The 25440-nt window shown below is 39.3% G+C and overlaps 1 protein-coding gene across 2 annotated transcripts; it reads right to left on the bottom strand.

Moving 5' to 3' along the window:
• Positions 1-134: 134 nt before the first annotated feature.
• On the bottom strand, positions 135-24928 carry LOC117701862 (MOB-like protein phocein). Of its 2 annotated transcripts, XM_076706307.1 has the most exons (9): positions 24776-24868; positions 22581-22615; positions 17238-17300; positions 8307-8407; positions 5500-5542; positions 5232-5318; positions 3732-3811; positions 2729-2840; positions 135-2094 (listed from the first exon to the last, which is right to left on the bottom strand). In XM_076706307.1, exons 2-9 carry the CDS (start codon positions 22596-22598, stop codon positions 1963-1965), a joined length of 636 nt encoding a protein of 211 aa, XP_076562422.1. In that variant the 5' UTR covers positions 22599-22615; positions 24776-24868; the 3' UTR covers positions 135-1962. The 2 variants fall into 2 exon arrangements, with proteins under 2 accessions (XP_076562422.1, XP_034349165.1); XM_034493274.2 differs by lacking the exon at positions 22581-22615 and having other exon boundaries at positions 24776-24928.
• Positions 24929-25440: the final 512 nt, after the last annotated feature.

Genomic DNA, 25440 nt, shown 5'->3' with positions numbered 1-25440 from the left:
ATTAAAACACAGTTTCACTGAGATCTTACCTTGAAGAGTTAGTGAGGTGTCAGTATGAATACAAAAGCAAGAATACAAACTGATGCTTTTGCAGATTTATGATCAATTTCAAACATACTACAGGGAGGGTGGAGTAAGTATAAAAAGAAAACCATCCTTTATTTTCCTGTTAACACTAAGCCATATATTCACAAGGTGTTCCAATTACTCAGTCAGATCTACAACCCAATCGCTACCTAAACTGGTCACTGAGAAAGAATCAAATGACAGAAATCCACCTTGAGACTCCAGCTAGAGAACAGCAACATTGCTATGCTATGTATAATTTATGAACTTAGTCTAGGTTAGTCTCTCGGATATTTACCAAGTTTATTTAAAAATTACTAACCCCAATGATTTATGGTGACAGTAACATAAACACCTAATTTCAGTCAATGTTCTATTCAGTGAGAACATAAACTTCTTAGAAGATAATTGTGGGCTCAGGTACAGTGATGACTGTGACCACTGGCACAGCACAGGCTCAGACAGGCATCAACTATACACACACTCTCAGTATGCTACCAATTTTTCTGTGTATACTTGTCTTATAATACAATACAAATCATTTCTTCAAATAATTAGAAAAACAAGATGAATCCATTTTTCAATTTCATTTGCAAATAGCTCTTAAATAAAAAAGAAGTTTCTTGTGTTTGTTAAATTGGTAAAGATGGCTTCAACTGTCCCAACAGTATATGTCTCTGTTCCACCTTAGTGCCTTGTTACAATGTGGCATAGAGACCTCAGCAGTTAAAGAGAAATGCCACCAATCATGTTATAGAAGTCTGCACTTAAATTCTTAAGACACTGAAATAAGAAATCAAAGTATGACCACTCTCAATACTACTTAACCTGTGAATTATTGTAAATAGTCTTACATGTGCATATAATTCAAACAATAAGCTTTTAAGGAGGGAGAATAAAATAAATACAGTATCTTTTTCATATCTCTTTAATGCTGCCTAGGGTTAGGTAAAAAGATTAATATTACTAACAGGAAAAGTCAAACTATATAAGGACTATTTTCTAAGTAGTTGCAACAATTTCCAAACACAAAGGTAGGCAGTACAGCTTTCCCGTACAGTAGGGTTCCTGTAGTGTGACATCACTGCTAGTATGAGGTATGCTCTGTAAGCAATTAATACAATATAAATAGGGAGGCGCCACCACAAACCATAGCTTGGTAAATAAATTTCATGACTAGTGTACTTGCCAGAGGACTAAGGGAAACAAGAAGGGGCAGGTGTCCAAGGGAACATCATGTATGTGCCTTATCACCATCACCATGTACTTAATAATCCACTGTCACAAAACAGGTAATGTTTCCAAGTACATCAACCTAGAGGGTACTTTATGTAGAAGAGAGAGATTATTTAAGTATTACTTACGCCTCCTCGTATTTCTCTGAACAAATACATAATCAGTTATGAATATCAAAAGCTATAAACAGAACTTTTAAACACTTTTATCTCATTTTGGAAAAGTTAACAGTACAGATGAATACTACTGACTTTTCTAAATATTAAAACTTAGGGGTGAAAACAAAGAAAATATTATCTCTTTAGTAACTGTAAGTACTTGTGTGAAACACAAGCTCATTCTTTTATAGATTTGAAAGGATTGTGATCCAATGATTGTTTAGCAGCAATTTTACCAAACTGTAAATTCTTTTATTAACAGGCATTATAAACAGATAATACTAAACTTATTTAAAAACCATGAGTGCCACACCAGTGAATATACAGCTCATGAATAACTTAAAATGTATTTCCCATTTAAAAAGGCAACATATAGCATACAAAACCTATACTAAACAAATAAGCTATAATATGGATACATGATTGATGTGTCTAAAATGATATATATATACAGTACATAATTGTTAATTATGTGATCAGTACATTGTTCTACATGATTCTTTCATGCTTCACTTTCCCCAGAAACCGAATTCTGAACTTCCTCTTCTAAAATTGGTACAATCAGATTATCCTTCGACATCAAATTATATTTCATCACAAATTTGGTAAACCGATGACATAAAAATGTTTCATTCTGCAGAAAGGAAAAAAAGTCATTTACTATCCAAAATCAAAAGGCTAGAAGTCACATCAAAACACTTCTCTGCCATCTTGATAAGAATGTATTACAATACTTGTTGACATACTGCACTGGTTAGTGTTCTGCTGACTTGACACAAGCTATGTCATCTTGGAAAGGGAACCACAACTGAGAAAATGCCCCACAAGATTGGCCTGTAGGCAAAGCCTATGTTGGCATATATTCTTGATTGATGTACACAGTGCCATCCCTGGGCAGATGTTATTGGGCTGTACAAGATAGCAGGCTGAGCCTTTAATCCCAGCACTTAGGAGACTCAATCAGGGGGATTTCTAAGAATTCAAGGCCAATCTGATCTACATAATGAGTTCCATGTCAGTCAAGGTTATATGAGATCTTGTCTAAAAAACCAAAGAAAGCAGACTGAGCGAGCCAGGAGAAGCACGACAAGCAGCAGTAATCCTCCATGGCCTCTGCTCCAGTCTCTGTCTCCTGCTCTGGCTTCCCCAGTAATGGACTGTAACCTAAGAGTAGAGTTGTAAGCAGCAATAAACCCTTTCCTCTCCAAGATGTTTTTGGTCATGGTTTTTATCACAGCAATATAGAGCAAGCTAAGACATATACTTACTTCATATTCATCAAATATCTGCCGGTGATGAAAATAGGCATGTGAAAATATTCTATAAATCCTACGGCACACTGATCCTAGTTTTGCTACAGATGATTCTTTTATGCTAACCCTAAAAAAAAAAGAGAGAGAGAGAGAGAGAGAAGAGAAACCAAAAGATTCACAAGTTGGACAAAACATTAGAAAGACACAATCCAATCTTCTTGATTCCCAAGTATGGTGCTGACTATACTCAAGGCAGAGAAGCATCTGGATTATGGTTACAGTGCTGTATGTGTACAGGAGCAGGCGCCTCAGCCTGTCATGAAATATATTCAGTTAACCATTGATGGGGAGGAAAACACACTAGAGTAAAGTACACCTGCTTTTGTAAACAACTTTTATCCATATAGCTAAGCAACCCTAATGAAACTTACTGAGACAAAAGGTGGGGCTGCAGAGAGAGGGAGGGAGGGAGGGAGGAAGGAAGACAGAAAGAGAGGAGAGAGGAAGAGGAAGAAAGCAAGAAAACCAGAAGGGGGCCTGTTGGGAAGAGTTTTGAAAGGGATGAGTGAGATAAGAGGGCAACAGAGTGAACAGTATCAGAACACACTATGTATATAATTGCATGATATACACACAAGTCATAACAATGCCATTATTATGTATAATTAGATACATGCTAATGTTCTGCTTAGAAGAGCTACAGGAAAAAATAAAGAAAAACAAGCAGTCTCCCTTAAGTTCCTTAAGTTATTTTATCAGGGGAAGCAGATTCCAATGCCTGGTGAGAGGCGGCCTGGGAAAGGAGCAGCACAGGGCAGCAGGGACTCCAGTGACTAAACTAGTCTATGAGCTGAGGGAGACAAGTTCTGATGTTTAACCTTAATTTCAAACTCAATCTGAACAAGTCAACTATATATTTACAAAAAAATTACAACTCAAACCCTAACTTTAATTTTCAAACATCAATCTTTTAAATGAAACCTAAAAAGCTGAATACATGTTTAAAGATTTTGTTTACCTGCTGGGAAAATATTTATTGCTATTCAGAAGACATGCAGCACCATCCAGTGTGTGTCTTGTATAATCTATGGCAGGACACTAGAAAAGAGAAAATTTAAATGCATTAACAAAAAGGCCTCTCTTTTCTTAGGTAATATTTACTAGCTTTTCTTACCACGGTAACCAAATGCTTGAGAGAAGTGACATAACGGAGGAAGGCTTCTTTTCAGAGGTTTTAGTCTAGCACGGTAAGACTGTGGAGGGAGGGATCATCACCTCATAGCAGACAGAAGCATGACAGGAAGGGATGAGATAAGAAAACACCCTTCAGAGACCAATCTCCAGCGTCCTGCTTCTAACCAAATGCCGCCTGTCCGTTTCCTCCATCTCTCAACATGTTCAAACTGTATATCCATGAGGGTACTAAGCCATTTATCATGTCAGGGCTCTCATCTGTAAATGCCCTCTGATATACCTTACACTTTATTCATCTCCTAACTTGCTCTCAATCCAGTCAAGAATATAATTAACCATGTCAGGTATCTTATTCTAAAGACACAAACATATTCTAAGAAAACGTGCCTTCTGATTTCATAATGACTACGAAATACATCCCATCAATAAATAAAAGCTGTTATTGCTGTGTTACAATGTCAGACTTCCAGAAGATACATTAACTAATTTCTCAATTTTATTCCAACACTAAACCTAAGAAAACAATGTTTAGAAACAGTAAGAGCACTGGATTATCTACTCTAACCTTCAGTAGAACTGGAGAAACAGAATTTTTGAATGATTAATGACTTACACAAGGTTGTAGTTGCTATGCATAAGTCTGATCTCCATACATTTTGTGCCACAGTAGGCACACACATGCATGCAGGCATCACTCTCTCTCACACACACACACACACACACACACACACACACACACACACACACACAAACACACACGTAAAACACTGACATGACCAGAAACACCTAGAACTTTTAAGCACAGTTTGGGTGGTGGGGGAGGAGAACGGGGATCTCTAGGGCTACCAGCCTAGTTCCAGGTTCAATGAATAGGGTTATGGCCTCCCTGGTCTCCACAGGTGCATGTACACTCCTGCACACATGACTGCACATACATCACATCCACATATATGAAACAAATTAAGCAGTGTTTAGTATATTTATAACATTATACAACCACACCCACTACATTCCACAATATTTCTGTTCATATATGGATATAAAATGTTCCCCAAGGGCTTATCTGCTGAAGATGTGGTTCCCAGCTGGCCAGTCTCTCAGGGGAGTGGTAGAAACTTTGGGAGATGAGGCCTAGTTGGAAGAAGCAGGTCATAGAGCAGTGTCCTTGAAGAGGGCATTGGGCCCCTGACTCTTTGCTTGTTTCTGGGATGCCATGTAAGCAGACTTGCTTCCCCCAAATGCTCCCTTCTGAGATGTTTGGCCTCACTTCAGGCCTAGAGTAATGGTGCCAAATGACCAGGTACTAAAACCTCTCAATTCTCACCTCTTTTGGAGTTTTATGAGCTGCACAAAGAAAAATCCATTGTTCGGTTGCTGTCATCTGAGTACAGGTATCTGGATGGCATTCACTCTGTTAAAAATAATATTTTTTTTAATATGTAGAATGATAATGAAAAAATGTATCATTTGGGTTACATTTCTATATAAAATATAAAAAGAAAATAATAAGAAAACGGAATAATCTAAGCATACAAAATTATTTTTAAAAATCAGAACTTTGAATTACAGCTTTAACATAAAGAAAATACTACCTGAAGTTTGACAGCAAGTCCATTTAGTTCAAGGCAGAACTGCCTAAAAATGCAAAAAGCACACTTATTATCCAGGCTTTGTGTATTTTCTTCTTTTATTTTGTAAGGTTGCCAAGCTGGTTACCTTGGTTATACAATAAAAATTTGTTTAATTTTTCTGGACAGTAACTTAGAAATTTCACCAAGACTCTAGGAAAACATGTACTTTTTGACTGGGTCAGCCCTCTGAGAATCTATTATAATGCAGTTGTCAGAACTGTATACTGTTATGTTACAAAAATGTTTACATTAACTATGTATATGTGATAAAACTTCTGATTATGATCAACTGAAGGATAGGAAGTTGTTGATATGTATGATTAAACATGAAAGATGTTTCAGTTATATAAAAAATATATATGTGTGTGTGTGTGTGTATATATATATATATATATATATATATAGTCTAAAACGTCTAAACTATTTTATAGATTAGAATTTTCATACTTAGCCAGACATGGAAGTGCATGCCTTTAATCCCAACACTCATGAGGCAGAGGCAGGTGGATTTCTTGAGGCTAACTACACAGACAAATCCTGTCTGGAAACAAAAACCTACAACAAACAAACACTAAATCATGCCAGGTGGGGTGGGTGGTGACAGGAGACAGATGTATCTCTGTGGGTTCAAGGCCAATCTGTTCTACATAATGAGTTCCCAAACAGCCAGGGTTACATAGAGAAAGATCCTGTCCCTAATCCATCCCGCAAAAATAGGTAGGTAGGTAGGTAGGTAGGTAGGTAGGTAGGTACGTACGTACGTACATACATACATACATACATACATACATACATACATACATCAGAACTGAGTATGCCAGGTGGGCATGGTGGCCCTTGTGAAATTCTAACACTCAAAAGGTAGAGAAGGAGGATCCCTTGAGCAAGCTGGTTCAATTGATAGACTATGTCTTAACAAATAAGGTAGAGAGAAATAAATCAAAGAAGAATCTTGATATTAACTTCAGGTCTCCACATGAATATGCACATCCAAGCTCATATACACATAAACATGCAAGCAGGCACACACACATGAATGCACAAGGTAGCAAATAATAGATGGTTCCTTGTACACACATCCATGAGGGAACACACACTCACACACGCACACACGCACACACACAACCCACCACCACCACCATCATCACAAAATAAAAAAGTTCCAAAAGCTATCCTACATAAAATGTACAAAATTTAAATCCTTCATTTCACTACTTTTGCATGCATAGATTAAAATGTATCAGGATGTATGTAATACAAACATCCTGAATGTATGAATGTAACTTTCTGATTTTTATTAAAATTTTTATTAAAATTTGGTGTTTTCATATTCTTTTTTTCTAAAACTAAAAAAATTGTAAAGCCTATGAAATGTCTAAAATCCACTTACTACTCTTTAAAAACAATGTTTTTTGAGATCGTCTCATATGGCCCTTACACTAGATATGCAGCTGAGGCTGACCTCAGCTCCTGTCTTCACTTCCCAAGTTCTAAGGTCAATGACTGTGCCAGCCATGCCCAGTTCTCAATATTTTTAACATACTAAAAATAAAGGAAATTATAATGAATGCCAGACAATTTTAGGTAGATATTTGATGTAAGACAATCCTCTATAATAAAAATAAATTTATTTTATAGTTGTCACACTATTGAATGAGTTCACACTAAAAGCCCTACCTATGATATGTATTCCACTCTATCAAGGTAGAGTCACAACTGTTTCTTCATCAAACAAAAACACTTTGGTTCCCCAAAACTGCAATATTAAAGCCTACATTTAGAAGATGAAATAGGTTGCCAAAAAAAAAAAAGAAAAGAAAAAAGACATATATGAAACTAATTAAATAAAATCACTATTTATTTAAGCATACTTTTATTTATCGCTTTGTTTTTCTGATACAGGTTCCCACTATGTAGTACCTGCTGGCAGGTTGGCCTCAAACTCACAGAAATCTGGCTTTGTCATCATGCCCAGCCTATTTAAGTATATTTTAATGGAAGAAATCAAAAAGCAAAAGATATACTTTCATTTTTTTATGATTATACTTCCTTTCCTGGGTAATTCTGTGCTTAAGACTATAAAAATAACATGACAAGAAGGCAGATCATACTAATTGACACTATTTTTTAATCACTTATTACTGTCCACTACTTCATATCAGTAAACTGTGTTTTATGTGGTTCTGAGCTATTGTTTACTAAGAAGTAACAAAGACTGGCAATGACAAGCATAGGCTGACATAGTCCAACTAACTCATTTGGCAGTGTTGCAGGTATAAAACTGACAGCTTTAAATCAATCTACTTCAGAGCTAACACAATGAAAAGACAATCCAGAGCTGAAACCCACACATCCTACCATGATTATAAGCCTTTCAAAGGGGGCACATTTTCCTAATCACAGAGGTTCAATATGAGCTATTAGGAGATTTGAATCAAGTTATAACTCAGTTGGAACTAACAAAAATCATTTGCATGCTTGTAATTCTAATTCTAATACTCAGGAGGCTGAAGTAGGAGAATTAAGAGTTCAAGACCCATGCCAGCTGTGATAACTTCAATCCCAGCAGTCGTAGGAGGTGGACAAGTAGATCTCGTGGATCAAGGTCTGGGCTACCACATGAGACTTTGTCTCAAAATAACCAAAAGACACACACTGAAAGTGTTCTGACTTATGCAGATTGTACTTGAGTCTCCCACTAGGAGATACTTATTGGTGTACTGTTACTAGAACTGTTAGTACTACCCTGAGAGTTCATAAAGACCTACCTTAAATGTTCATACTTCCATACACCTTCATCTTGGCCTTCAGGTGGTTCAAGAATTTTATCAATATTGGAGCAGTCTGCCCTTATGTTCTGTTGAATATACTATAAAGAAAGAAATTCTTACGGTTAATTAAATTATATTGGATGTTAAATTTCATGCTAAGTATCTTTAGTATTTTGGGGGTTTTGAGACTATGTAGCTCTGGGGGTCCTGGAATTTGCTATGTGCAGGGAACTATGGAGTTGGCTTGACGTAGCTGCCTTGAGAGGCATGTCATAGGGTTTTCAGGTTAGGTCCTGGGGCACAATCTGCCTTGCAGTTCCTGAGAGACAAATGCATTCCCTTCGGTAGTAAAGTGTTCAGGCCACTTTGTTTCTCTCTGTATGTTCTCTTAGAAGTTATGGCAGCACAGAAGCTTGACAGGACAATTGGTCTTTAGACATTAATCTTGTTTACCCTGTAAAGTTTGCAAACATGACTGTATCCTGGCAATTGCCACCATATTCTCTTTCTAATAAAGGTATTAAAAAGTCTGCCAGGCGGTGGTGGCGCACGCCTTTAATCCCAGCACTTGGGAGGCAGAGGCAGGCAGATTTCTGAGTTCGAGGCCAGCCTGGTCTACAGAGTGAGTTCCAGGACAGCCAGGACTACACAGAGAAACCCTGTCTCGGAAAAAAAAAAAAAAAAAAAAAGTCTGACTGCTCTCAGTAAAACTGCCACAGCTTAAGTCTTGCTCTGGACTCTAACCAGCCTCATTCCTAACGGCCATATTAGGTGACCTTGGCCTGCAAGTAAATAAGATCTGGCACTTACAGCTATATAGAAGACTTGGCCTTCTTAGTAATGAAATTACAGGCATGTACTAATACACTGGATTTGAGTTCCTATGCAAACCCCTTGCATTGTAGGGATTTGGGGGAGGGAATGAGTTCTTACTATACTGCCGAGACTGACCTAGCACTCAAGTCATCCCCGCACCTCGGCCTCCCACGAGACTCTAATATGGGCACGTGATGCCCAGAATTTTCTGATTTTTTTTTTCACCTCATCCTAATGATCTTAAGTCTTGATGCTCTTAAGTATATGCAATTAATCCTGAAACACCTCAAATTCCACACAATAATTCTTTCTAAATCTCTTCTCCTCCAACATATACTCATAACTCATTTTTTAAAATTATTTCTTTTACTTTTTGATATTATAATAAAATGACATCATTTGCCCCATCCCTTTCCTCCCTCCAAACCCTTCCATATGCCCCTCCTTGTTCTCTTTCAATTTCGTGGCTGCTTTTTTCATTGTTATATACATTTATGTATACTCATATATGTTCTTAAATACATACATACAACCTGTTCAGTACATTCATAACTCATTTTTATTGTACTTTACATTATTATACTTTTCAGTCCTTCGAGTTTGTTATTGCTACTGGTTTAACAAATAAATGTGGGCAGCCTGCAGTGTATTGGCATCCTTTCTCAAACATGTACACATTTTACATCTCATCCTTGCATCCAGCTTTCAGAGTCTCACATTTCAAACTTTTTTGTTACTATTATTATCTGTTATGCTAACCTGGGGTTAATGATCTTTTGGAGTTACTATTTTAATTTAAATGATGATAAAATTCATAAATGTTTTCTGTTCTGAATATTTAATTGATCAGCCATTTTCTTATTTCTCTTTCTCCTCAGACCCCTAAAACATAACAATATTGGAAATGGGCCAATTAATAATGGTCTCTGACTATTCAAGTAAAAGAGGAGTCGTTGTCCATCACAAAGAGAACTATACAAAGAATCAACAAAACTAGGAGCTGGTTCTTTGAGAAAATCAGCAAGATAGATAAACCCTTAGCCAAACTAACTGGAGGGCACAGAAACAGTATCTAAATTAACAAAATAAAAAATGAAAAGGGAGACATAACAACAAAAACTGAGGAAATTCAAAAAAAATCATCAGATCCTACTACAAAAGCCTATACTCAACAAAAATGAAAAGCTCAGGGCCAGATGGTTTTAGTACAGAATTCCATCAGACCTTCAAAGAAGACCTAATACCAATGCTTCTCAAACTATTCCACAAAATAGAAACAGAAGGAACAGTACCGAATTCGTTCTATGAAGCCACAGTTACGCTGATAACTAAACTACACAAAGACCCAACAAAGAAAGAGAACTTCAGACCAATTTCCCTTATAAATATCAATGCAAAAATACTCAATTAAAATTCTCGAAAACCAAATGCAAGAACATACCAAAACGATCATTCACCATGATCAAATAAATAGGTTTCATCTGAGAGATGCAGGGATGGTTCAATATACAGAAAGCCATAAATGTAATCGACTATGTAAACAAACTCAAGGAAAAAAACCTCATGATCATCTCATTCAATGCTGAAAAAGCCTTTGACAAAACACAACATCCCTTCATGTTAAAAGTCTTGGCAAGATCAAGAATTCAAAGTCCATACCTATGCAAAATAAAAGTAATATATAGCAAACCAATAACCAACATCAAACTAAATGGAGAGAAACTCTGAAGCAATCCCACTACAATCAGGGACAAGGCTGCCCACTCTCCCCCTAATAAAATAAACTCTTTCCTTCCCAAGTTTCAAGTTTGACATTGAAAAAGTAACCCCACTTCGGACACAGTGTCAGGGTCCCTGGAACTGGAGTTACAGGCCACCTGATGTGGGTCCCAGGAACTGCACTCTGATCATCAACAATAACAGCAACCTTTAACCCCTGAGCCATCTCTCCAACCCTAGGACTTAATACTCACTAAGTATGCTACCAAAACTTAGGTTTTACTTGGTAAGCTATAAAGTCATTTGTTACTAATTCCTAAAGTTTATCACATTAATACTATATAATAATATATTAATATAAGCAAATGATTTGCAATCAATAAAACCACTACTTTTAGTTTCAAAACAAGCATGCTATCCATTACGCCCACCATTAGGCATGGTGATGTATCCAGTAGTTCTAGTACTTGGGAGGTAGAGTCAGAAGGATTAGACTCAGCTGCCTGCCAAGTCTGAGGCCAGCCTGGGTCACAGTAAGACCTCGTCTCAAAAACAGAAGGTAAGTAAGACCTGAAGACGTGACTGGACTGCTACAGTACCAGGATAAAAATGATGAGTTTTGCTTCTTATGAATGAGTAAAGAAAATTGTTTGTTGTGGGTCTTTAAGTTTTCTTTCATTTACTAATGTGCCATACTAATGTATGAAGAGGTGAGAGGACACTCTGGTAGTCAGTTCTCTCCTTCCACCATCACCAAGCAGGGGTGTGCCAAGTGCCTTTACTGCCTGAGCCATCTCACCAGCCCTATTATTCTTCTTTGAGACAGCTTCCCCAGCCTCTGCCTCCTGAATAGATGCCTAAGGAGAGGATTGCATCCCATACCCTGGAATTAGAGTTTAAGATAACTGTGGGCTGCTATGTGCATGATGGAAAACTGAACCCAGATCCTCTGTTAGAGCAGCAAGTGATCTTAACCACTGAACCATCTCTCCAGTCTCCACAGCTCTTTAAATTATGTAAGTACGGGGTGGGGAGGGACAGATGGTTCAGCAGTTAAGAGCACTGGCTCTTCTCCGAGTTTCCATCTTCTCCAAAAATGGAAACCATAAAATAATTTTGCATGCAGTTATATTATATATAACAATTATATATAATACTTGTATCCAGAAGTCCTGAGTTCAATTCCCAGCAGCCACATCTGTCATGGGATCTGATGTCCTCTCCTGATGTGTCTGGAGACAGCTACAGTGTACTCACATGCATAAAATAAATAAGTTAATCTTAAAAAAAAAAAAAAGGAGCTCTTTAAATGACATAGAGAAGCTGGTGGGGGTGGGGGGAGATATGGCTCAGCAGTTAAAAGCAATGGCTACTCTTCCAAGGACCTGGGTTCAATTCCCAGCATCGACATGGCAGCTCACAACTGTAACTCCAGGTCCAGGAGAGCCACTACTCTCACAGACATATATTCAGCAAAACACCAAAATGCACATTAAAAAAAGATGTAGTGGGAAAAAAGCTAAGACTAGTTGCTCTAGACTCTATTTGGTATGCAACAGTATTGTGCCTAAAAACTGTAACTACTCAAATTAAAAACACTCTATTGTGGTAGACATAATGGCACACAACTTTAATCCCAGCACTCAAGAAGCAGAGAAAGGGGCTGGAGAGATGGTTCAGTGGTTAAAAGTACTGATTGTTCTTCCAGAGGTCCTGAGTTTAATTCCCAGCAACCACATGGTGGCTCACAACCATCTGTAATGGGATCTGATGCCCTCTTCTGGGTGTCTGAAGACAGCTACAGTGTACTCACATATATAATTTAAAAAAAAAAAAAAAAAAAAAAAAAAAAAAGTCTTCTTTAAAAAAGAAAAAGCAGAGAAAGGCAGATCTCTGTGAACTTGAGGTCAGTTAATGCTAAGTAGTAAGATCATGCCCATTTAAAAAACAACAGGCAAAGCTGTTCTTTTTGTTATATTTACCCTGGAGTTTTAATTATAATGACCTAATACTATTTTCTAAGACAGTTTTTAGAAATAATTTGAGTTCATGCGATATAAGTATTATATATAATAGTTATACTATATAGAAGATAACTGTATACAAAACTATTTTATGATTTCCAATTTCAGAGAAGATGAAATGAATACATACCAACTTTTCTTTCCCAGTGAATGAAAGCATAACCTGGACTGACTGCACCTGGCTCTGCTGGCTAATGTAGTGAGAATTTTGGTTTCTTTAAAACCCAGTTACATGATTTGAACATGCTTTTGTTTTCATCCCAGGTTGGTGCGCGCGTTAGAATGTGAGGCTGAGTTCTCTTCAGGTTTGATTAGAAACAGTATCCCTAAGAACCTGAGTGTAGTGATCACAGTTGTCATCTAATTCCTTCTGTGAGACACAGAGCACTAGAGTCATCAAATCTCACACAACAACCTCCAGAAACCCTGGGTTTGGGCATTACACACCTTTGATCCCAGCACTCAGGAGGCAGAGGCAGGTGGGTGTCTGTGAGTTCAAGACCAATATGGTCTACAGAGCAAGTTGCAGGACAGTCAGGGCTACAGAGAGAAACCCTGTCTCAAGAAAATAAATAAATAAATAAATAAATAAATTAAATTAAATTAAATTAAATAAAACAAGATGTCCAGAACCATGCCTTGAGACAGGTTGTCTGTCTAAACTCTAAAGTATTTCATTGTAATGATGCTGACTAATAGAAAGACTAAAGGAAAAAAGACAAATGACTATGGAAGTCAACAAGCCACTTCTTTCTCATCAAAAAACATGGAAGAGGGACAGAAAGATGGCTCAGGCATCTGACAACTTTGAGTTGACCTCTGAGATCAACAAGTTGGAAGAAAAGAACCAATCACTTTCAAGACACCCTCTGTCCCCCATACATGTACCCACATATCTCCCCAGTAAGTGTAATTTTTAAAAATGAAAGAAGTACTAAAAGAACTGTCAACCAGAATCCCATCTTCCAAAATATCCTTAATAAATGAAGATATTTTCAAATTAAAGAAAACTAAAGGCAGAGACCCTGGCGTCTGCTAGTATTACAAGGCTCTGGACTCACATTAGCACCAAAAAGAAAACAAACAAGCAAAAGAAAAGAGAATTTCTAGACAGCAAACCATGCTAAAACAAAAACTGCTAAAAAGTTCTTTAAGGAAAGAAAACTTGAAGGAAATATAAAACATTAGAAGTAACAGAAATTACAAGGCAGGGTGGTGCAAATCTTTAACCCCAGAACTTGGAAGGCAGAGACAGGATGAGCTCTATCAGTTTGAGGCCAGCCTAGTCTACACAGTGGGGGCCAGACCAGCAAGAGCTACATAGTGACACCATGTCTCAGTAAGATAAAATAAAAGTAACTCTGAAGTTGGGGTGACTCCTTATGCCCCTAGTTCCAGCTCTTGGGAGGTCAAAGACTGTCACGACTTCAAGGATAGACCAGGCTAGAGAGTGAAACTCTGTTTCTACAAGCCAAAATACAAGAAACATTGTGTCAGTGAGAAGACTCATCAAGAAAAGGAGCTTGCTTCATAAATCCAATATCCTGAGTTCTATCCCTGAAATCAAAATAAAGGTAGAAAGGAAAGAACTATGTCCTCTGACCTCCACTCAAGCACCATGGCCAACACCTACCTTCATCTTCATACACAGGATAACATACACAGACAATAAAATAATAAAGTTTGTCAAAAAAAAGAAACATTAGGCTACGAATACATAGTTCAATGGTAGAGAGATTGCCTAGTACCTAAGAAGTACTTAAATTCACTCTTCAGTCCTACCAAAGAAAATATCACTGGCTGGCTGGGTTTCAATGAATGTCTACAGATACACAAGGCAATAAGGAGTAAGTAAAAACAGTGAGGAAAGGAGCCCATGTAAAGGTAATAACTGTAATAAAAAAAATACTGATTCTACATAAGTAGACTATGTAATGTAAGACTTTGGAATCTATGCCATCACCAAACAAAACAGAACAAAAAATATAGGTATACTCAAAATCACAATTAAAACAATGTTAAAAAGTTCAAATAACCTGTCAAAGGGGGAAAGGTGATTTCTAAGAAGAAAAAAACAAATGGAGCAAACTGAGGGCTAGGGATGTAACTCGTTGATAAACTACCTGCCTAGCATGCATGAAGCCCTGGCCCAAGTTCAAAACCTAGCACCACATAAACCAGATAAAGTGTTGCATACCTCTAAGGCCAACACTAGGAAAGTGAAGGATTGGGAGGATTGGGGAATTAGTCATCCTTGGCTACTACTTCGAGTTTGAGGCCAGCCTGGAAAATAGGAGGGTTCATCTCAAAAAAGGTTTCCCCATCCCCTGCTACCTCCCTACTGGAGAGTAGGCTTAGTGGCTAAGAGCATGTGCTGTTCTTGTAGAGGACTGAGTTCAGTTCCCAGCACCCACATGGTGGCTGACAAGTGCCTGTAACTCCATTTCCGGGGGCTCCAATGTCCACTTTTGACAGCCACAGGCTCCTACACCAGGTATCTAGTGCACAGTCATATACTCAAGCATTGAAACACTACACACAAAATAAATTACAAATTTTAAAAATGAGAGGACTGGGCTGGAGAGATGGCTCAGCAGTTAAGAGCACTGACTCTTCTTCCTGAGGTCCTGAGTTCAATTCCCAGCACCCACATGGTGGCTCACAACCATCTGTAATGGAACCCAATGCCCTCTTCTGGTGTATCCAAGAGAGTGACAGTGTACTCATATACATAAAAAATGAGAGGACTGAAAACAATAAAAGTTAACCTAGGGGCTGGAGAGATGACTCAGCACTTAAGAGCACTGAAACCAGAAACCGCATGGTGGCTCACAACCATCTGTAATGGGGTCTGCTGCACTCTTCTGGTGTGTGTCTGAAGATAGCTACAGTATATCCATATAAATAAAAATAAGTAAGTCTTTAAAAGAAAAAAAAGTTAACCTAAGTCTAAACATAGCTGCAAATAACTATATTAATTTTAAATAGTATAGAAATTAATAGACAAAGACTAATACAATGAACAATAAAACACAGAGTTGTATGTTGGTTATAGGAGATGTACTTCAAATATGATGATATAAGTGGGTCAGCTGTAAATCTGGAAACAGCTCAGTGGCAGAGTACTTGCTTATCATGTGTGAGGTTTCATTCCCAGCACACTGACCTCCTCACTCCCCTAAAAAAATAATAAAAATGTTAACCCATATCTAATCTAATCTATTTCACATCAATTTCTTTGGGTTTTGCTGTTTTGGCTTTTGTTATTAGTTTTGTGGCTTTAAAGACATATTTTTTCTTTTTTAAATATTACCTTCTTTCTACTACAGTGCTGGAGAATCAAACTTAGGTCCTCAGGCATACTACACAAGTGTTCTACCACTGCCCCTGTATATCCTATTTTCTGCCATTCTTTTATTTTTTTTCTTATAAACTAAGAACTTTTTATGGTTTAATTTTATTTGCCCCAACTCTTCCCCTTAACTCCTCCCAGGTCCAACCCACCTCCCTATACCCTCAACTTCATGTCCTCTTTTTAATTTAATAATCCATCAACTTCAATTTGTGCTGTCCATATACTTGTAGGACCATCTACTGTGTCATGGAGACCTACCAGGAACAATATCCTTAAAGAAAACAACTCTTTTCCCTAGAAGCCATCAGTTATCAGTACCACTTCAGTTAGCTGTCTGATGCTCATGAACTGCCTCCCACTCCAAGCTAGAACACTGACTGACTTGATCCTGTGGCCGGCAACCACAATTAACTCAATTTGAACTTTAAACAATTAGCCATGAAAATTATTTTTTTTCTCACCAAACCCCTGATTCTATTCAATTTGAAAGAACCACCATTTTTACCCTTGGTGGGGGTTGTAGGGGAGAGCTAAAACCTAACATAGTATAGAATGTGATTCTCTACAAGAATGTCTAGAAACCTCTCCAGGTACCACTGAAACAAAACATGCTATGGAAGCTGTCCTTGGGAACCAATGCACTAGTGAGTCATGAGACAGTAGTAATGAGCTAAAGGAAAGCATCTCTGTTTTCACATACCCTGGAGGGTATAAAATGAACTACAATCACAAAAAGATACAAATCTCAAAAATATGTTATCAAAGGTATAGACACTAAATTAGCATTTTATTTCTATTTAGTTTTTTAATTTGTCATTCAATTACTTTTAATTCCTTATACATTCAAATTTCATAACATATTTAATAAAATGAAGTTTAATTACATTGTTAAATGGCCATTCCATTAACCCAATGGAATCTTGTTTGTGCCCCCTCACACACAAAATGGGAATATTCACTATGCCAAAGATATAAAATGTTTGTTGTGAGAGTTATAAAAGAAAATTTTATTACCTGCTGAACAGCAAGTGTACTGTCCATCTCATCAAATGATTCATCAGGCCAATTATAGAAATCCTATAAAAGTAAACCCATGGTTAAAACACATAAAGACATATGGAAGATACAGTAATGCTGCTATAAACATCAATTCTTAGTAACGATCCAAACCTCACACCAGAGAAGAAGAAACACCTTTACAATGTGATTAGCAATGAATCAAACAGTCTTAGCCAATACTCTTAAATGGACATCAATGAACTATACATTGTAAATTTTTGCAACCACAATCCCTCACATACATTTCTCATTAATCTTTCATGGACTGTTTAACTGGAAAGAAAAGTTCATCACTTTTTGTTTACAATTGTTAGACAATATCCATAAAAGTTGCACTGAAAAAAAAACTCCAAACATCAAAAACAAAAACCTAAATCAGAGTTTTATTTTTTATTTTTTTAAAGATTTATTTATTTATTTTATGTATGTGAGTACACTTCAGACACACCAGAAGAGGGCATTGGATCCCATTACAGATGGTTGTGAGCCACCATGTGGTTGCTGGAAATTGAACTCAGGACCTCTGGAAAAACAGTCAGTGTTCTTAACCACTGAGCCATTTCTCCAGCCCCTAAATCAGAGTTTTAAAGAGCTAGCATTATTGGTGAGCAATTTATAAATTACTACTCCAGTCACAAATACAATTTTAAATTTCTAAACAGAAATATGACTCCCATCAAAAAGTATTTATTTATGTAGGGGCTGAGAAGATGGCTTAGTTGTTAAGATCAATGGCTGCTCTTCCAGTGGAACCAGGTTCTATTCCCAGCACCCACATGGCAGCTCACCACTGCCTGTAACTCCAGACCCAGGGGACCCAGTGCCCTCTTTTGGTCTCTGTGAGCACTACATGTATGTACATGGTGCAGACACACATAAAGGTAACTGCTCAAACACAACTGTAACTCTGCCTGTCTCTGCCTCCTGAGTGCTGGTAAAGACATGCACTATCACTACCCAGCTCCAGTTTTTTTAAAGGGGATATTTTTGTGGCACACCTTGCATTGATTTGAAACCCTGTCTATTTGAGTTTTCAGCAATACTTACTTATGTATCTCACCTCTTCCTTCTTTTTTGTTTTTCAGTACTGGAGATTGAACCTGGGGTCTTATATGTGTTAGGAAAATGTTGTGAATGGGCCTGATGCTGTTTGTATTTTTGATGTTAATCCTGCTCTAGTGGGAGAGGCTGCAGACAAGGAGTGAGGCACATCCCCAGGTGACTTCTTGTGAACCAATCACCCAATGAATAAAGGAGACAATCACTGGGCTAGCAGGAGGGATTTCCGGGTTGGACAAAGGAAGAGGAGGGGGAGGGGTCCCCCTTTTGGACAGGGACAGTGTGAGAACAAGATGTAGCAACTAGTGTCTCCTAGTTTCTATGGCAGATCCACCAGGGTTCTCCACTGGCCGATTTAGATTTAATACAGATACAAGATTAGGATTCTAGTTATTGTACCCAGAGTTGAGTTACCATTATTTCTGAACTAAGTTTGTGTGGTGTTTTCCTTCTCACGTTGGTTCTACTGGGCTCCAGAGAGAAAAGTACTGCAGCAAAGGATGGGTTTGCCAGATGTGCATCACAAAGGCCGAGGGGGTTTTGAAGCATGGGACTGGCATGGTAGCAACCTGCCAGTGGGGAACTTAAGGAGCTGGGTGGAGAGATTTCTGGAGTGCTAGGCCAGAGAGTCTGCAGAGATGAGAACACCCTGCTGGGCTGCAGATGCTGGACATAGCGGTGCTGGGCATAGCGCAGCAGGAACTTATCGTTCTTTTTAAATATTTCCTGCAACCGGGAAATGCTCTACTGTTAAGCTCTATTTCCAGCCTGTTTTTTTTTTGTTTTTGTTTTTGTTTTTGTTTTTGTTTTTCAAGACAGGGTTTCTCTGTATAGCTCTGGCTGTCCTGGAACTCACTCTGTAGACCAGGCTAGCCTCGAACTCAGAAATTCACCTGCCTCGGCCTCCCAAGTGCTGGGAATAAAGGTGTGCACCACCACTGCCTGGCTTTCCAGCCTGTTTTATACCTTTCATTTTTAACTAAATTTTACAGACTGGCCTTGAACTTGCAATCTTCCTACCTCAGACTCCTTCATCGCTAGGATTACAGGCCTGTGTCCAGGCATGCATGGCTCCTATGTATCTTTAAAAAGCAGCACAAATACTGCACAGACCTGGTCTTCAACAAATGTCTCTAAGCTAAAATGAGCTCAGGGAAGCTCATTATTAAATGATGACCTATAAACCTTTACTAACCAACAAAAGTTAATTGAGGTTAGAGGAAAAACTCTTAAGAATGCAGTGTATAACACCTCATGATTAAAGTTTAAGAAAGTGAAAAGTATCAGGGTAGCTCATGTCTATAATCCCAGAACAGAGAAGGAGAATCACTGTTCAAGTTCAAGGCCAGCCTGAGCTACAAAGTGAATTCCAGGCTAGGCAGGGCTACGTACAATGTGAAGCTCTGTTTCAATTCCCTCCCCACCAAAAAAAAAAAAAAAGAGAGAGAGAGAGAGAGAGAGAGAAGAAGAAGAAGAAGGAGAGGAGGAGGAGGAGGAGGAAGAGGAGAAGGAGGAGGAGGAGGAAGAGGAGAAGGAGGAGGAGGAAGAGGAGGAAGAGGAGGAAGAGGAAGAGGAGGAAGAAGAGGAAGAAAGGAAGATTAACTCAGTGGTTAAACTGCTCTTTCAGAGGACCCAGGTAACTTTCCCATCACAACCAATGTAGCTCACACTTGGCTCTAATTCCAATTCCAGGGCATCTGATGCCCTCTTCTAGCCTGCTCAGGCCAATGCCAATGCAGGCATACGGTTCACAGGCAAAACACTCATACAGCTTGATCCACAAATCAAGTACCAGGCCAGCCAGAGCTAGAAAGCAACACCCAATCTCAAAAACAACAACAGATAAATAATTCCAGCACTTGGGAAGTGGAGGGAAGATGATCACGAGTTCAAAGTAATCTTCAGCTATATAGACAGTTCAAGGCCTGTCTAAACCATGTAAAACTGTCTCAAAAATGGATGGGAAATGGGGAAGCATGCATGGTAAAAATATCTAGAAAAAAAAAAAAGAGGTTCAATTGCAATAGGCAGTGGTAATGGCAGAGACCATAAGTGATGAGAATAAACTGAATGCTCAGCTGTAAATGGGGATCTGTATCACCCCCGTTACTGAGAAAATATCATGGAAAAGGGAACAGAAAGAATCTAACAACTGCCAGGCAGTGGTGGCAGCGCATGCCTTTAGTCCCAACACTTGGGAGGCAGAGGCAGGTGGGTCTCTGAGTTCTAGAATAGCCAGGCTAGACTGAGAAACCCTGTCTTGAAGGAGAGGAAAAAAAAAATCTAAGAACTGAAGGAAGCAGGGGACTGTTGGGGGACATTGTCCCGGGCATGACATGGCCACTGCTCTCTTAAACTCAAAGCATACTAGGTCTGTCAGAGGAAAGCCTCACACGATTCTTTGGCAACCAAGTACCAAGTATCTATAAGCTGTTGTTAAGGATGACAAACATCTTAAGATAATTTATTTAGAAATGTTAACATGAGGGGCTAGAGAGATGCCTCAGTGGTTAAGAGCACTGACTGCTCTTCCAGAGGTCCTGAGTTCAATTCCCAGCAACCACATGGTGGCTCACAACCAACTGTAATGGGATCTCATGCCCTCTTCTCCTGTGTCCAATGATAGCTACAGTATATTCATATATATATAAGATAAATACATCTTTTTAAAAAAGAATGTTAACATGATTCAAAGCAAATAAAAATCATTTTCTAAAAATTTAAAGATTGCAGGGGCTAAAGAGAGCCCTCAGTAGTTAGTTAAAAGCACTTCCTTCTCTTACAGGTAATCTGTTTTCAGATCCCAGCACCCCTAATCAGGTGGCTCATATGACCTACAACTACAGTTCCAATTGATCAAACATCCTCTTCTGGCTTTCACAGGTACCTACATTCATTTGGTACACAAAACTCACACAGGCAATGCACATACATGCACACACACATGAATAAAAAATTTTAAAAAGATTATAGACTATTCTGCTAATTTTTAAATATTAATTTTTAAATTTAATTAATTTAATTAATTTAATTAATAATAATAAATTAAATAATAAATTAAAAATAATAAAATATAATTTTAAAATACTAATTTTAAAATATTAGTGAGGGGCTGGGGAGAGGCCTCCTTGGGTAAGAACATTTGCTGTACAAACATGAAGACCTGAGTTCAAATCTCTAGCACCCACACTTAAAAAAAAAAAAAAAAAAGAAAAAAGAAAAGTCAGGTATGATAATGCTAGAAAAAAGCAGACAGACATCTGAGTTCAAGGCCAGTCTGAGCTGCATAGCAAGTTCTGAATAAGCCAAGACTACATAGAAAGACCCCATCTTAAAAACACAAAACAGCAGGCAGAGGAAGACAGATCTCTAGGAGTTCAAGGCCAGTCTGGACTAGATAGTGACCCTGTCAAAGGAGACTGAGAAGCAGAAAGAACGTGCCAAGAGCAGGGGCTAGCTATCAAGCCAGCCAGCCAGTCAGCCATACATGCCTCTAATCTCAGCATGGGCAAAGGTGGGCAGTTCCAAGAGCTCCCTAGCTAGCTAGTCAGCCTTGCTGATGAAACCTTAAATGTTGAGTTCAATGAGAGACCCTGTCAAAAGCAGTAAGACAGAGAATGAGAGATATCTTTCTCTGGTCTCCATGCACACCTACAGACACCCACACATGCACACACAACTTTCAAAGATTAAAATTATTAGCAAAAAGTGAAAAGTATTAGCAAACCAGTTAGTGATGATACATGCATGAAATCCCTTCATGTGGAATCTAAGGTAGGATTATCAAGAGGTCAAGGCTTACAAAACCTGCACAGTGGGTACAAGGACAACCAGGCTTATATGTAAGACACTGCCTCAAAAAAAGTCAATAGTGTTGGCCTATAAAGGAAGGAGAAAGAGGAATTCAAGGTCATCCTTGACTACACAGTAAGTTTCAGGCCAGCCTGGACTACACGAGACCCTTTATAAACAAACAAATGAGCAAACATGCATAGTGTAGAAGACACATAGATACAGATGTAGACAGATGCTTGAGGAAGCTGTGGCAGGGGACCAAGAATACAAGGCCAATCCAGACTCCACAAAACGTTTTACATCAGCCCAAGATAAAAAGGAAAAGTGTCTCAAAGAAAAAAAGAAAAAGTTAACACATTATTAAATGTTTTGCCATGTAACTGTGATATTCATTAGACACTTAGGAGAAAAATAAAATCTAGCCTAATAAATGCTCTCACTCACCAGGTGGTGATGACACATGCCAATAATCACAGCACCTGGGAGGCAGAAGCAGGTGGATCTCTGTGAGTTACATTTATAAATAAACAAAGAAAGAAAGAAATGTGCTCATTTAATTCAGTCAATAGATGTTAAAAACCAACCAAATATTGTATGTTCTATCTAGTCTAACTTTTAGATGCCACTCGAGCACTCAGGAAATGGAGGCAGGATGAGAAGTCACTCTCAGTCACTCACCTCTCTGTTTAAGGCCAGCCAGCCTGGGATACATGAGACCATGTGTGCCCTCCCCAAGCAGGAAGATGTGCCACATACTACTCACATGTAACACAATAACACAATATACATCATTTTGGAACAGGCCTATTTTAGTGAAGAAAAGTCATGTGATAAACAGGAAAGGCTGCTTAAAAAGCAGTTTTTTTCTTTTAATCCTTTTTTTTCCTATTACATTTTACTTAACCTTGTAATAAAGTGGGAAAATGAACAATTCTGCACGTAACTTACTCATAACAACATAGCAAAAGGACATGTTACAGTGTTTAGTCCAAACAATTTTTCAAAATTAAAAATTTTCATCTAAGGATACAGCTGAGACACGAGTGCTCGCTTAATTTGTGCACTCTTAATTTACCACAGGAAAAGTCCTGGATTTAATTCCAAGAATTTTGTTTTTAAAGGAAGTGATCACTTAAAAATTTGAAAAAATGTTGCCTATATATAATAATAGTTATCTGAAAACAAGAAACCTTAGAAAAAGAGTTGTTAAATAGTAAAAAGTATACATAGTATACAACTTTCCAACAGATTCAAGGCAAACAGACAACTCACGACTCAATGGTTTTCAGCGCAATTCTCTAGGGCTAGGGATGGAGCACGACTGATAAGTTGTTCCAAACACTATATAAGCCCTGAATGGTGGTATGTAGTGTAATTCTAGCCCCCACAGTGGAAAACAGGAGGACCTAAGAGTCCAAGGTCACCTTCAACTATGTAGTATATAATTCGAGGGAAGCCTGACTTTGAGAAGCTTCTCAAAATCAACAACAAGTAGCAATTCTCTAAATTGACTGCAGTGGTGGGAGGCAGAGGCAGGTGGATCTCTGAGTTCGAGGCCAACCTAGTCTACAGAGCTACTTCCAGGAAAGTCAAGGCTACACAGGGAAACTCTGCCTCAAAAATGAAAAGGAAGAAGGAAGGAGGAAAAGGGGTAAAAGTAAGAAAAAGAAAAAAAGAGTAGCTCTCTAAAACTGAGTAGCATAAAAGTATTTTGATTTTTTATTTACCCTAAAAATTACATTTTTTCAACAGAAAAAGTTTACTCAGTACACGGTAAGAGGCAGCAGGCTGAGCAGCAACAAGAGCACGGCCTGCTAAAATTACATTTTAAACATATCTCTTCTGATTTTAGAACATCTACTCAATGACAGGCCATTTCCGCCGGCAGATCAATCCTATCAAGTTTGAATGTCAACTTTTTTTTTTTTTTACCGTGAAGCATCCCAGGTTTGCAAAATTCTAAGAAGCACCGATATATTCCCCAATAGTCCCCCCACTAAAGGGGCTATTGGAGTATTTCGGTGTATTATAATCAGTTCATTCTGACTATTGTCCACACGCATTCGCAAGGAATTTTGCAAGGAATGACATGTAACAAGTCACAACCTGGTGGCGAAAACTTGCCGGACCAGAGAACAGCTGCAGGGAACCCGAAGGGAGTGGTGGCGAAGACAACAGGAGGAGAGCTCAAACTATTGCCACCTGCATCCGGCAGGACAAACTGGATGGGGCCGATCGGCAGGTACGTCACCGGCCAAGCTTGTGCCCGGTGAGGCGGGCAGTGTTTACAGCCCTCGACGCCGGCGGTCCCGACGCGGGGACGGCCCCCGGGTCCCCAGCGGGCCCACCCCACACCCGGGTGCCGTCAGCTGCCACTCACAGCAGGCAGTGCAGCAGCCGCGACAGGCGTCAGCCCCGGGCCTCGGCGGACACACCAGGGTCCGGCGCCTAGCAGGCCTCCAGGGCGGACAGCGCCGGCTCAGCTGCCTCAGGGGCCGCGGCTCCGGAAGCGCAGGCCAGCCACCGGGGCCACGGCCCCCACCCGCCCGCCCTGGCCTCTCTTGGACAGAGTACCGCCAGCAGGAGAGGCTCGGCCCGGCCCCGCGAACTCCTTGACAGGAAAGCCATGGGGACGATACCTGCGCCTTGGTGCCTGGCCTGTTCCGCCTCAGCACTGCCGTCCCCTCCGCCATGACCATAGTGCCAGAGTCTGGGCGGCTGGCGTCGGTACCCGGATGTGGGGGCCGGCAACTTGCGCGAGGGGCGGGGCACGGCGGTGCTCTGAGCTGCGGCTGCGGGGAGGGGCGGCAGCCTGTGGAACAGCCGCCGCCTGCGCGGGGCATGACGGGAAGAGTGCCGAACAGGCAGCCCGGGCGGAGGGAGGTGCACACAAGGAACAGCCAGCGTGGCTCAGCCAAGCCGAAGAGGAAGGTGCGACCGGAAGCTGGGCTTGAGAGCCGCTTCCAAGGTCTGCGGTGCTGGTGACCAAAGCGTGCGTCACTTGTGGGTGTTTGTCCTTCGGCCGTCTGTAGACTGGAAGGGCAGTTTGCACAATAGTGACCATCTCAGTAAAGTGAAATGAGAACATAATTCTCCCAAACCACCCCAGATGTTAAGGTACAGAACATCCCAGATAACCTGGGAAATTTTTATACACTCTTCATGGAATTACCCAATCTGGAATCAGATTGATTGGATCCGTTAAAGAGAAGACAGGAGGTAATGATAAGCCTTGAGTCTATGGTCCTCTCACTTAAAAGCCAAGGACTCTTTCAATGACAAGTTGGTTTCTGTAGATAAAAGA

Source organism: Arvicanthis niloticus, unplaced genomic scaffold (genome assembly GCF_011762505.2).
Source record: "Arvicanthis niloticus isolate mArvNil1 unplaced genomic scaffold, mArvNil1.pat.X pat_scaffold_283_arrow_ctg1, whole genome shotgun sequence".
NCBI classification, from domain to species: domain Eukaryota; kingdom Metazoa; phylum Chordata; class Mammalia; order Rodentia; family Muridae; genus Arvicanthis; species Arvicanthis niloticus.
Note: the sequence above shows the minus strand (reverse complement) of the source record. Positions and strands in the feature narration are given on the sequence as shown.

Excerpts from the sequence above, each read along its gene's own strand:
- LOC117701862 (XM_034493274.2), bottom strand. The coding sequence starts at position 24,835 with ATGGTCATGGCGGAGGGGACGGCAGTGCTGAGGCGGAACAGGCCAGGC. Across the intron at positions 17,301-24,775 it reads GGCCAGGCACCAAGGCGCAG|GATTTCTATAATTGGCCTGA; the intron begins GTATCGTCCCCA and ends TTACTTTTATAG. Across the intron at positions 5,319-5,499 it reads GACTTGCTGTCAAACTTCAG|AGTGAATGCCATCCAGATAC; the intron begins GTAGTATTTTCT and ends TATTTTTAACAG.